This window comes from Rhinolophus ferrumequinum, chromosome 4 (genome assembly GCF_004115265.2).
Source record: "Rhinolophus ferrumequinum isolate MPI-CBG mRhiFer1 chromosome 4, mRhiFer1_v1.p, whole genome shotgun sequence".
In the NCBI taxonomy this organism is placed as follows: domain Eukaryota; kingdom Metazoa; phylum Chordata; class Mammalia; order Chiroptera; family Rhinolophidae; genus Rhinolophus; species Rhinolophus ferrumequinum.
Genome location: NC_046287.1, coordinates 103,642,965 through 103,657,019, shown reverse-complemented (window position 1 = coordinate 103,657,019; position 14,055 = coordinate 103,642,965). Strand labels below are relative to the sequence as shown.

General features: G+C 39.5%; 1 protein-coding gene across 1 annotated transcript in view; it reads left to right on the top strand.

Moving 5' to 3' along the window:
- Positions 1–14,055, top strand: part of CENPJ (centromere protein J) — a 42,325-nt gene that overhangs the window by 12,649 nt on the left and 15,621 nt on the right. Inside the window, 6 exon segments of the mRNA XM_033103802.1 lie at positions 216–327; positions 1,143–1,245; positions 1,370–2,999; positions 5,280–5,412; positions 8,735–8,900; positions 12,405–12,656. Of these exon segments, the coding sequence (XP_032959693.1) occupies positions 216–327; positions 1,143–1,245; positions 1,370–2,999; positions 5,280–5,412; positions 8,735–8,900; positions 12,405–12,656 (2,396 nt within the window).

The following is a 14,055-nucleotide window of genomic DNA, read 5'->3' as shown; positions in this document are numbered from 1 at the left end:
TTTTTCTCCATAACATTACCTTTTGAAGAATGTCTGTTTTAATTAGGGTTTTGTAGTTTTTCTTTATTATATTAAAGAAATCCTTGAGAGTTCTGAAATATGCATACCTTACTTTTAACCAATTTTTCTTTTTTAGCATATTAACGTAAAATTCTCAAATTTGAACAGTTTAATCTACTTTTTTTGAACTAAATTATTCCTAATTTTTATTCTAGGTGAAGGTATTTTACCATGTTGGGAGAAAATGACGGAACAGATTCAGGAAGGGAATGATGTAAACTTAGAAAAAAATGGTGATTCCTCAAAAGTGGTTAATACTGAAGAAAGGTATCATCCGTGTTAAAAGTAATAAGAAATGGGATAATATAATAGCCAGTTATTATTTTTGAGCACTTTCTTTGTTTGAAAGATCCATATTTTTCTCGTTTTTGTTTGAATATACTTTTATGTATAAGGTTGAAGATAGAGCTTATCACATTCTGTCAGCAACAAAAAGAGATTGGGGAGATATATTAACTACCTTTGACATTGTATTGGAAGAACTGAACGGTTTTCTCACCTAAGAGAAATATCTGTATAAAATTAATCTTCTTTCAGACAGTTAGGTAAATCCTGTTTTGGAGAAGAGAAAAACAAATTAAATATTGGAGTCTCACATTTAGTGTTGCTTATAAATTATAATTGTGTCAGTCTGTTACAGAATTTAAAATTTTTATGACAAAGGTAAAAGACCAATATTGAAGTCGTTTATTATTTTCTTAAATATTTGAAATATTTTAATATATGTTGAGGATGGGCAAATGATTTTTTTGATTATTGCTCTATTTACATCGTTAAGGATCTTTCTTAATTAAAGAATGTGTATTTAATGAACTATTTTTGAAATACATTTTAAAGTTATATAATCTGACGTCAATAGATGGACTTCAGTAGGATTTTTTTCAAGTCGTGTAGAGTATTGTATATTTCTGTATTTTGGGAGATGGAGCAGGATTGTACCTTTAATTAGATTCTCAAAGAGGGTCTGTGATTTTTGGAAAGGTTAGTTTTTAATGTAGTCTGGAGTCTTCCTAAGGCATACTGAGTGTAAATATTCACCACATCATGATTGACATGTAAAATAGCTTTATTTTTATTACAAGGCCTATTAAAGCTGCTATTAGAGAAAGAAAACAGACATTTGAAGACTACTTAGAAGAACAAATTCGGTTGGAAGAACAAGAACTGAAACAAAAACAGCTAAGGGTTAGCATTTCCACTATTTTGATTAAATTATCTAAGACTTTAGAGAGTCATAATTTGTTTTAAAAGTAACTTTGAAATTCCTTGGATATACCAGTATTAATTCAAATATTGTTCTTTATTTTAGGTAGCAGAAGGATCATTGCTAATCAGAGCAAAGCCAAAACAACCATTCTTAAAACGAGGAGAAGGTTTAGCTAGATTTACTAATGCTAAATTTAAGTTCCAAAAAGGGAGAGAAAGTAAACTAGGGAGTAATCAGAGCATTTCAGAGGACCAACCTGTGTTTAAAATAGATAAACAACAATTACAGCGGAAAACTGCTCTTATAAATAAAGATCCATGTACAGAGAACCCTCCTGCTAAAAAGAACAATAAAGTTAGAACCAAGAGTAGTTCTGTCACATGCAGTCAGAAGCCAAAAGTGCTTAAGGGGAATAATGGGAAAAGTCTCTCTCCATTGGGACTGAAAATACTGGCAGGGAAGAAATGTGATGGGCAACTTAGAGACCAGATCAAATTAGAAAAACAAGTAGAATCTAATAAGAAAGAAAATGTACCTGAGTGCCCCAGTCCTTGTAATACTGGCTGCAAAGTCTGGAGCAGGACACAAGGTAAAGATAGACTTCCCCTTCCGACCGGGCTGGTCAGCTGCATGGCTTCTAGGAGCCCGGTAAGGGAGACCTTGAGAGAGTCAGGATCTTCTCTTGACATTTCTCTTCACAAAAAGTTAGAGAATTGGGAACGAGAGAAGGAAAAGGAAAATTTGGAACTAGATGAGTTTTTGTTTTTAGAACAAGCTGCTGATGAAATATCATTTTCCAGTAATTCCTCATTTGTACTGAAGATCTTAGAGAGGGACCAACAGGTCTGTAAAGGTCACCGGCTGTCTTCTACCCCTGTCAAAGCAGTGCAGCAGCAAAAGATGATGACACTGTGTCCCATGAGTCAGTGTAACCAAAATGAGGGTCCAGATCATACTGAACGTGAAAATGCGGGTGAATGTGAGCCCATACCCAAACAACTAAATTCAGGGTCCTCACCTGAAGAATTGGGGGAACAGTCTTGTAAAGTCAGTAGGAAAGCATTCCAAATGAGCACTTCTGAAAATCAAATGAGGTGGAACGCAAGCGATGATGAAGGTGTCATGGACAGTGACAGTAGCACTGACTCTGAGGAGCAACTGGACGTTACCATGAAACCGTCCACTGAGGAAAGCGCAAGGGGTTTCAGCAGCAGAGCTGATAGTCCACAAGTCTGTGATGGGAAGGGACCTTTTGGGGACGCTGGGACTCAAGAAGATAAAAGGAGAGATGTTGATTTAGACTTGTCTGATAAAGATTATGGTAGTGATGAGTCTATCGTAACTGAAAGCTTGAAAAATGAAGGTTCTCAGTCCTCAAGAAGACCTTCATCTGTAAGTACGAGTAAAATTGACTTTGATGATGAAAGAACTTGGACCGACCTTGAAGAGACTTCATTTAAACATGATGTTATTCTTGGGAGTGAAGCTATTTATCGGACTCCCCAGACAGCCTACCCTAATAAGAGTGAAATATGTGTACTGGACAAAACAATAAAAAGGAAGGTTGCACCAGTGAAGAAGGAAGACATGAGCCAGCTCAGTAGGGGCAAGAGTCCTCCAACATCAGATCTGATGATGAAATTCTTCCCTTCTTTGAGACCAAAACCAAAATCAAAATCGGATTCACACTTGGGAAATGAACCCAAGTTAAACAATTACGACCAAACCCCTGGTAAGTCTGAGCATTATAGGTGTCAGAATGTTACAAATTTAACATTTAGTTCATTGGTATATTGTCTGAATGCTTAAAATCCCAACTTTGGTAGTTGCTCAATGGAAGTCTAATTAGTAGGTAATTTGTTAAAATTTGATTTGTCGGTCTAAATAATGGAATAGTCACTAGGATAAGAGATTTGGATGAATTGTGATTTCAGAGTTTTCAAATTTAAGCCAGTGTCTTATTCCCAAGGTTTTAATATTAATTACTTTATTATAAAATTAGATGACATTTAAATTTCTTTTACAGCCAGGGAATACCCAATTTATGGTTTGTGTTACTGTGGAGTAAACTGTATGTGCACACGTTTTTAATGACTGTTTTTTTACTTATCTTTTTTTTTTTTTAGTAACTCATATATTAACTCACTAAATATGACTGGGAATAAATACAGTATAATCCAAGTTTCTTTCATTCCACAGACCTGGGCTCCGGGCTCCTAGTCCCTTTCCTAGAAGCACCGCATTCCCATTTCATTTGTATGTTCTAAAAACATTCCGTGCATAAGGAAAGCATACGTGTGAGTGGGTAATCTGCTCGCTACACAAATAAAAACATGCTTTTTAAATAATACTCTGCACCTTGCTTATTATATTTTGAAGATTTTTTAACACACACATCTGCCTCATTCTGTTTAATAGCCATATAGGATTCAGTTGATGTGATAGACTTTTTACCTTATATTGGAAAACTCTTTTCTATTGTAGATCATGTTATATTATAAACTCTGAATGCCTAACAAAGCTTAGATGCTTTGAAAATATTAATTATCACAAGCTATTTCAAAAATACTCTGAATTTAAAAGTAGTACTTTTTGCAGAAAGTTTGGAAGTTCAAAAAGTATAGAAGCAAAAATGTTTATAACTGAACTACCCAAAGACAACTGTGATATCATTTGGGGATATTTCCTTCCAGCCATTTTTCCTATGTATTTTTAATATTGTGGAGATATATAACTTGTCTTATCCTTTTTTTTTTTTTTAAAGATTTTATTGGGGAAGGGAAACAGGACTTTATTGGGGAACAGTGTGTGTGTACTTCCAGGCCTTTTTTCCAAGTCAAGTTGTTGTCCTTTCAGTCTTAATTGTGGAGGGCTCAGCTCAGCTCCAGGTCCAGTGGCCCTTGCTAGTTGCGGGGAGTGCAGCCAAGGGAGTCGAACCGGCAACCTTATGGTTGAGAGGATGCGCTCCAACCAACTGAGCCATCCGGGAGCTCAGAGGCAGCTCAGCTCAAGGTGTCGTGTTCAATCTTAGTTGTGGGGAGGCGGAGCCGACCATCCCTTGTGGGAGTTGAGGAGTCAAACCAGCAACCTTGTAGTTGAGAGCCCGTGCTCCAACCAACTGAGCCATCTGGCCACCCAGGAGGTGAGCGGCCCATCACTGACTTCATTCTAGTTGCGGAGGGTGCATTGGCCCATGTGGGAATCGAACCGGCAGCCCTGTTGCCCAGAGCTTGCGCTCTAACCAACTGAGCCACCCGTCTGCCCCCAGTAATTTTTCTTAATGTTGGACACTTAAATTATTTTTCACTATTGGAAATAACCACTACAATTCATATTTTTGTGCAAAACTATTTGTATGATTTTTACAAATTTGTTTTTTAACTACATTTTTAGAAGTAGCATAACTGGGTCAATGCTACTTAGTTTCTAAACTAAGATTTAGTTTCTAAAAGGGTAAAGAACTTTTAGTCTCTTACATTCCTTGAGTTGCAGCTGGACATTTGTGTTGTTTCTGCCTTGTGGTTATTGTGAATAATGCTGTTATCATTAGTGTACAATTATTTGTTCAAGTCTCTGCCTTTAATTCTTCTACACATAGTAGCAAATTTGATATGGAAAGAAGGTCTTAATTTGTATTTCTTTGATTAGTGGGGGTTAAACTTTGATTTTGGTGTTGGTTAATGCTTTAGATCTTGTGTGACTTTTTCATGTTCTTAAGCTATTTTTACATATTGGCCTTTTAAACTTTTTATTTGAATAGTTTCTTGAATAGTTTCATTGTCACATTGATACTCTTGGGGTACAATTATTTGATTCTTAAATTTAGACTGGTTTCATCTGGAGAGTTAGGTCAATACATTTTTTTAAAGAAATTTTGTTATTAAAAGTATTGTTTCTAATGCATTTTAGTAGGGTATTTACCATATTTTTGGCTCTTAGTGTTAATAGCTATCTAGTGTTTTTGCTGCTAAACCCCTTTTGTGAAATTCAATATTTATGGTCTATTTTATAGGTGACAGTGCTCGATCTCAAGTTTTGAGAGAGAAAATTATTGAATTGGAAACTGAAATAGAAAAATTTAAAGCTGAGAACACATCTTTAGCTAAACTTCGCATTGAACGAGAACGTGCGTTGGAAAAACTAAGGTAAGTTTGCATCTATAAGTTGGGAAAAAATACAGTGATTCAGTTATATCTTAAGATTATATCTAAAATTCTTTAACAATTTTGATCAATCCAACAATATAAATGGAAAGGAAGTGAAATCTATACCACATATGAATTTTTTAGTTAAATAAAGTGACTCATTGTGGTAAAAAATGTGTTAAAAGGGGAATCTCTTAGTGATGAGATCATAAATTGAATTTGAAAAGCAGTTTTGGAGTTATGAATTCGAGTGCTACCTTGGCCAGTGTATTAATTTCCCAGGACTACTGCAACGAAGTACACACACACAAACTGGGAGGCTTAAAACAGCAGGAATTTATTTTCTCACAGTTCTGGAGACTTAGAAATCCAGAGTCAAGGTGTCAGCAGAGCCATGTTTTCTCGCCTCTTTTAGTGGTTGCTGGCGACTGTTGGCCTCCCTTGGCTTGCAGCTGGACATTTGTGTTGTTTTTACCTTGTGGTTATTGTGAATAATGCTGCTATTATCATTGGTGTACAAATAACCTGTTCAAGTCTCTGCCTTTAATTCTTCTAGACATATACCCAGGGTGGGATTGCTGGATTATGTAGTAATTACTGGATTTTCTGAGAAACCACCGTACTGTTTTTCCACAGTGGCTGCACAGATTTACATCACATTAATTGATTTGCATATATGAGCCCACCTTGCATTCAGGGATGAATTCCCCCTGGTCATGCTGTAGAATCCTTTTAATGTGCAGTTGAATTTGGTTTGCTAGTATTTTATTGAGGACTTCTACATCTGTGTTCATCAGGGGTATTGGCCTGTAGTTTTCTTGTGGTGTCTTTCTCTGGCTTTGGTATTAGTGATATTAGCTTCATAAAATGAGTTTGGAAGTGTTCCTTTTTCTTTTTTTGGAAGAGTTTAAGAAGTATTGGTATTAAGTTTTGAATGTTTGGTAGAATTTACCTGTGAAGGCATCTGGTGCTAGATTTGTCTTTGTTGGGAGATTTTTGGTTACAGATTGTATCTATTTGTTATTGGTCTATTCAGGCTTTCTATTTCTTCTAGATTCAGTTTTGGTAGGTTGTATGTTTTTAGAAATTTATCCATTTCTTCTAGGTTATCGAATTTTTTGGATTATAATTGTTCATAATACAATCTTTTTTTTATTTTTCAGGCATCTGTTGTAATATCTCCTCTTTCGTTTTTTATTTTATTTATTTGAGTTTTCCCTTTTTTAGTCTAGCTAAAGGTTTGTTGATTTTGTGTGTTTTTTCCCTCTGAGACTCCCATAATGCTTATATTGGCTCATTGTTTGGTGTCTTATAAATGCTTTAGGCTTGCTTCACTTTTTTCATTCTTTTTTCTTTTTTCTCCTCTGACTGTAACTTCAAATTACCTGTCCTCAAGTTTACAGATTCTTTCTTCTGCTTGATTGAGTCTGCTGTTGAAGGTCTCTTGTATTTTTTACTTCATCCATTATATTCTCAGCCCCAGAATTTCTGTTTCGTTCTTTTATGATTTCTCTTTGTTGAACTTTTCATTTTGTTTCGTGTATTGTTTTCCTGATTTTGTTGAATTATTTATCTGTGTTCTCTTATGGCTTGGTGAGCTTCCTTAATTATTTTTAATTCTAGGTCAGGCAACTTGTAGATTTCTTTGGGATTGGTTACTGTAGCTTTATCTGTTGCCTTTGGTGGTGTCACATTTGCCTTATTTTTCATGATCTGTGTAGCCTTGTGTTGGCATCTTTGCATTTGAAAGAGCAAACACCTCTTCCTGTCTTTATAGACTGGTTTTGGCAAGTCTTTACTTTCTCCTGCTGGATCCCTGGTCTGATGAGTCTACCTCGGATCACAGTCAAGTGGGGTTGTAGCCAGATCATGTGGCAGCTTCTGGGTCCACAGTGGGGTGCAAGGTTGCAGGTCTGTTACCCAGGTTGCAGGTGGACATGGTTTATGCCAGATCTCCGGTTCGACAGGACTGCTTCTGGGATCATGGTCAAGCAGGGCTGGAGCTAGGTTACGGGGCTACTTTTGGGTCCACTGTTGAGTATGCAGGCAGTGGGTCTATTACCAGGGGTGAGGATGGATGTGGTTCCTGCCATGTTCCTGAGTATCCTCCTGCTGGACCCCAGGGGACCCTCCCGCTGTCCCTGGGTGGTCAGGACTGCCTCTAGTACCACAGCAGCTCAGGCTGGAGCCAGGTCACAGGGTTGTTGCAGGATCCACAGTTGGGACTGAGGTCTGTGGGCCTGTTAACTGAGCACAAATCAGATGAGCATGGCTCTTCTCAAGTCCTTTGGTAGATGGGGCTGGAGCTGAGTCCATCGGGGGCCTGGACTTTTTTCCATCTGCAGTCAGGACCGTGTTTAGTAAGCTTGCCCCAGGGCACTCGCCTGCTTTCTCAAAGTGGCTTCCTCAATCTTCGGCTTCACCAGGGTTTCTCAACCTCCTTCCTGGGTCCTAAAACTTCCACAAAAGCACTTTTGTCCACTTATGGCTGTCAGATTGTTTTTTATTTGGGGGCACGTGAGCCAAGGACATATTCCACCATCTTGCTGATGTCATTCTCCCTATGCTCTTAACACAGCACCCAGAGTGAGCCTGGGGTGTGACAGTCCCTCTGATCACTATTCTCCTAAGCTTAATACCAGGGTGTTCACAGCGGTCTGCATGACCCCAGTTAATTTGGCCCTCTTTTTTTTTTTTTTTTTAACATTATCTACTGTTCTGTCTCTTGCTTACTCTCCTTTAGCCACAGTGGCCTCTTGGCTGTTCTTTGAACACATCAAGCATATATTCCTGCCTCAGGGTTTTTGCATGTGGCGTTCCCTCTGCCTGAACTGTTTTATCCAAATATCCTCATGGCCATTCTCTCACTATCTTCAGGTTTACTTCAAATATTATCTCAGCAAGATGACCTCATCCGTAGTTTTAATCTTCTATCCTGATATTTCCTAACCTCATTCCTTGCTTTATTTTTCTCTTTAACACTTCTAAAATTCCATATATTTTACTTTTTTATCTTCTCATCACCTCTCTCTCCCATTAGAATGTAAGAGGCTTCATGGGAGTCAGGATGTTTATTTTCTTCACTGTGCGTCGTCCAGTACTTAGTAGTGCTTGACTCATAGTAGGTGCCCAGTGGATGCTTATTGGAGGACTGCTTTATTGAATTAATTGACTTATCTCACGGTTATGGATTGAAGACAGATTCATCAAGACCAGCAGCTCCTCAATTCCATGCTGTCATTCATGTTACATTTTGGTACCACATGTGGATTACTATGTTGAGATGGTCCCCTTAGACAATAATATGGTTTTGTCATTTTAGGAAAGAAATTGCAGACTTTGAACAACAGAAAGCAAAGGAATTGACTCGAATAGAAGAGTTTAAAAAAGAGGAAATGAGGAAGCTACAAAAGGAACGCAAAGTTTTTGAAAAGTATACTACAGTTGCAAGAACTTTTCCAGATAAAAAGGAACGTGAAGAAATACAGGTATGCCAGTTCTTTACATTATACTCATATACGTTAGTAAAGATGACCGTCTTGTAAGAATCTCAGAGTTACTTGATGCGTCAAAGAGAAATCGGGTATCAGTGTAATCATCCATTGACTCACAAATACTCTGTCTGAGACACTGCCTCAGGAACATCTTTTGTACTCTGACTTAAAGAGTAAGGTATGTTTTTTCACTAAAGGCTTCCAAGAAAAAAAAGAAAGACTACGATAATGACATGAATGAATTAATAAGCCAGGAGTTGGAAATTCACGAGTGTAATGTTGTGTTAATCTGTTTGACCCACCACGCAACAAATACTGTTTGTTTTGTTTATTTATAATCATTTAAACCCATATACCAACTAGAGGTTTAAATCTAAAACTTACAAACTGATACGCCAAATTATCAGTCCTGTTTATTTCAAAGTTAGACATGGACATGATCAGAGAAATGTAGTATTTAAAAAGAATTAATGCATTTCTAGCTAAAATTATTTTAAAAAATGTAGGTGAATATATTCATGACATTGGCATATGCAAAGATTTCCGAGAAGACACAAAGAACTAAGTATAAAAGAAAAAACGGATATAATGGACTTCATCAAATGTTAAAACTTCAATTTACCAAGAAAAATATTTTAAGTGGCTGTCCATTACTTACAGCATAAAATTTAAACTCATCTTCCACTTCTATATTTAAAGTACCAGTATTTTTTTTTTTAAAGATTTATTGGGGAAGAGGAACAAGAATTTTATTGGGGAACAGTGTGTACTTCCAGGATTTTTTTCCAAGTCAAGTTGTCCTTTCAGTCTTAGTTGTGGAGAGCACAGCTCAACTCCAGGTCCAGTTGCCGTTGCTAGTTGCAGGGGGCGCAGCCCACCATCCCTTGTGGGAGTCAAGGAATCAAACCAGCAGCCTTGTGGTTGAGAGCCCACTGGCCCATGTGGGAATCGAACCGGCAGCCTTCGGAGTTAGGAGCACGGAGCTCCAACAGCCTGAGCCACCGGGCCGGCCCCTACAGTGTAATGATTTGATCAAGATAATTTTAACACATCCATCACCTCACATAGTTAACCGTGTGTGTGTGTGTCTGTGTGTGTGTGTGTGTGTGTACATGTGTGTTGACAGTGCTTACGATCTACTCAGCAACTTTCAAGGACAGTGTCCTCTCATTCAGGCGGTGCTTTCCGAGACCCTCAGTAGATTCCTGAGCCCGCAGCTGTACCACACCCCGTATGTGCTAGTTTTTTCCGGTGTGGACATAAGCTTTACATCTTCTCTGTGGCACATGTAATGCCAGCATCACGACTCTTATGCTTTAGGGCCATTATGAAGTAGAATAAGGGTCACTTGAACACAGGCACCGCGATATAGCCACAGCTGATCTAATGACCCAGACAGCTACTAAGTGACTAATGTCGACAGCTTGAATAAACTGGACAAAGGGAGGATTCCTGTCCGGGCGGGACAGAGTGGGACTGTGCGAGATTTCATCACATACTCAGGATGGTGTGCAACTTAAAACTTAGGAATTGTTTATTTCTGGGATTTTCCATTTAATATATTTGGACTGCTGTTGACCATGATTAACTGAGATTGCGGATAAGGGGGGAGTACCATACCGTGTTACTAACTGCAGTCACTGTGCTTGCATCAGCTTCACAGAATGGATGGATGTCAGTTGTGATGCGTGTTAAAGAGGCCTGGGATTCCCGCTGCCTTCAGCGTCACATCTGAGGTGCTCCCAAGTGGAGAAGACTTCGTCTGTCTTCCCCTCAGCTCTTGGTCACTCCTCGTAACTTGCGCCTACAGACTGTAGGTGACAGTCTCCTTGGTTCTGATGTCAATCTTGATTTCTGTCTGTACAGTTGCAAATTGCTTCTAGACATTTCCAGGAGTTGCTTCACTTAGGTCATTTAGTCCATCTAAAACTCATTTTTTTAAAACCTGTTTTTTCTCATAAATTCCAAATAGAATCAATTTTCAGGGCCGGTAGGAATCTTTTATTCTTCCCTTTACCTCAACTCTTCTTCCTTCAATTACTAATGAATTCCTATTAATTTTTAAAAATTTTTTTATTTGGGCAGCTGGATGGCTCAATTGGAGTGTGAGCTCTGAACAGCAGGGTTGCTGGTTCGATTCCCACATGGTATGGTGGGCTGTGCCCTCCATGGCTGGATTAGGGGCGGTGAGCTGCCACTGAGCTTCCAGAGGGGCGGCCGGATGGCTCAGTTGGTTGGAGCACAAGCTCTCGGCAGCAAGGTTGCTGGTTCAATTCCTGCATAGGATGGTGGGCTGCGCCCCCTGCAACTAAAGATTGAAAACAGTAACTGGACTTGGAGCTGAGCTGTGCCCTCCATGGCTAGATTGAGGGGTGGCAACTTGGAGCCAGTGGGCCCTAGAGAGGTACACTATTCCTCAATAAAAATTTTAAAAAATAAACAAAATAAAAAATAAATTTATTGGGATGACATTGTTTAGTAAAATTATATAGGTTTCAAGTGTACAATTCTATAATACATCATCTATGTATCACATTGTGTGTTCACCACCAGAGTCGGTTCTCCTTCTACCACCATATATTTGACCCCCTTTGCCCTCTTCTACCACCCCCTACCACCCTTACCCTCTGGTAACCACTAAACTGTTGTTTGTGTCTATGAGGTTTTGTTTCTTTGTCTTGTTCGTTTGTTGCTTTCAGTTTTATATCCCACATATGAGTGAAATCATGGTTCTTGTCTATTTCCATCTGACTTATTTCGCTTAGCATGGTGATCTCAAGATCCATCCATGTTGTCACAAATGGCAGTATTTCATCTTTTCTTATGGTGGAGTAATATTCCATTGTATACATGTACCATATTTTCTTTATCCATTCATCTATCAAGTGACACTTTGTTTCCATGTCTTGGCCACCAGTGAATAATGCTGCAGTGAACATATGGGTACATATATTTTTACAGATAAATGTTGTCAGATTTTTTGGGTACATACCCAGGACAGGGATTGCTGGGTCATATGGTAATTTTATTCCTAATTTTTTGAGGAACCTTCACACTGTTTTCTATAGTGGCTGTATAAATTTACATTCCCACTGACAGCATCTGAGGGTTCCTTTTTCTCCACAACCTCTCCAACACTTACTATTACATGTCTTGATAATAATTGCCATTCTAACAGGTATGAGGTGGTTTCTCATTGTGGTGAATTCCTATTTTTTTTCTTTACCACCTCTCCCCCATTTGTCTCTTCTATTTCAATTAATATCTTAGTTCAGACCTTTATTACCTCATGGCCATGTTATTGTGGTGAACTACCGTGCTTCCCCGAAAATAAGACCTAGCCGGACTATCAGCTCTAATGCGTCTTTTGGAGCAAAAATTAATATAAGACCCGGTCTTGCCAGGTTAGCTATTGTTTCGTTGATGCATCTATTGTCTTCGATTGCATTGGTTTAATTCTAGTAATGCCTTTTTTTTTTTTTTTTTTTTTTTGGAGAGGCTTTGAAACAGCAGGTAGCAGATTTACAGGAAGATTTGAAAAGAAAGGAAGCAAAATGGTCAAGTACACATGGCCGTCTTAGAAGCCAGATAGAAATGTTGGTCAAAGAGAACACAGACCTCCGGGAAGAAATAAAAGTGATGGAAAGATTCCGACTAGACGCCTGGAAGAAAGCAGAAGCCACTGAGAGCAGCACCAAGATGAGTCAGTGTGGGACTGCCACGAAGAAAGAGAAGAAAGAGGGGTCCACGGTAGGTTTGGAGGCCAGTGGCTTTGTCAGGCCAGGGGAGATGTTATTAGGTTGGTGCAAAAGCAATTGCAGTTTAAAAAGTTAAAAACAATTGCAAAAACCGCAATTACTTTTGCACCAACCTAATAAAAATATTGGAGCAAGCAAATTCTTAGGGACAGAAGGTAGAAGGGTGGGTGCCAGGGCTGTGGGGAGGGAGAAGGAGGGCCTAGTGTTTGATGGGGAAAGAGTTTCAGTTTTGAAGATGAATAGAGTTCTTCATCTTCATCTTCATGGACGGACGGTGGTGAAGGCCGCACATACTGAATGTGCTTAATACCGCTGACCTGCGCACTGAAAATGGTTAAGATGGCAAATGTTACATATAGGTTGCCACAATTAAAAATTTTTTTTGAGTATTGCTATACAGATAGTTTTCAAAGTAATTTTATAATTTTTATAAAGGAATTATAGCACAGTAGGCAGACAATCTCAGTTAAAACAGGCCAAGGGGAGTTTTTGCAGGGTATTACGTGTGTGACCCTTGGGAATCACATAAGTGGTGGTTCACTCATCTCTGTTCACAACTCTGATTTGCCAGGCAGTGCTTTTAGGCACTGCGGATGTAACAATGAACAAAACACAAATGCTGTTTCCCTCGTGGAACTTAAATACTGCAGTGGTGGGAGGAAGACCATAAATAAAATACACGGTGTGTGACACAGTGATAGAAACTAAGGAGAAAAAGCGAGGAAGGGGAATACGTGTCAGGGAGAGGGCTGTTGCCGTTATGGGCAGGACGCTCAGAGAGCCTCACTGAGAACGTGACATTTGAATAATGGCCTAAGAGGACCGAGTGCGCAGGGCTGAGACCTGGTTGACGAGCCCCAGGCCTGGAGGCTGGAGGAACTTAACTCTTCTTCATATCAATTAGCCTGTGGTGAAACTGCTGTCATTGCACCTCATCTTGGACCCTCTGTGAGCACTTACTGTGAAGCTGGAGCAGAGGACCTGGGGGCAGTGCTGGGGATGAGCTCAGACATGTGACGGAGGGTGGCGGGTGCGGATTTCCTCAGGCGCAGCAGTGTGTGTCAGCGCTGGCTTTTCCTGTGGGGACCTGGGCAGCCCTTGGAGGGCTCTGGAAGGGGCGGCCTAGGCCTTTACCTTAGCACTGTCTCTGCGACAGACCTTATAGACTCGGGAGGGGGTGTGCGTGGGCAGAGTCAGGAACACCAGGGGGGACTTGCAGTAATTCAGACCCAAGCGGGGGTGGCGCTGGAGCGTTGAGAAGTGGATGGGGTCATGGTGCCCTGGTATGTGTGACAGCAAGAAAGGAGTCAGGAATGGCCCCCAAGTGTAGTGTAGTGTTTCTGCCGGATAGTCTCCATTTGTCTGGGAGAACACAGGAGACAGCATGTATT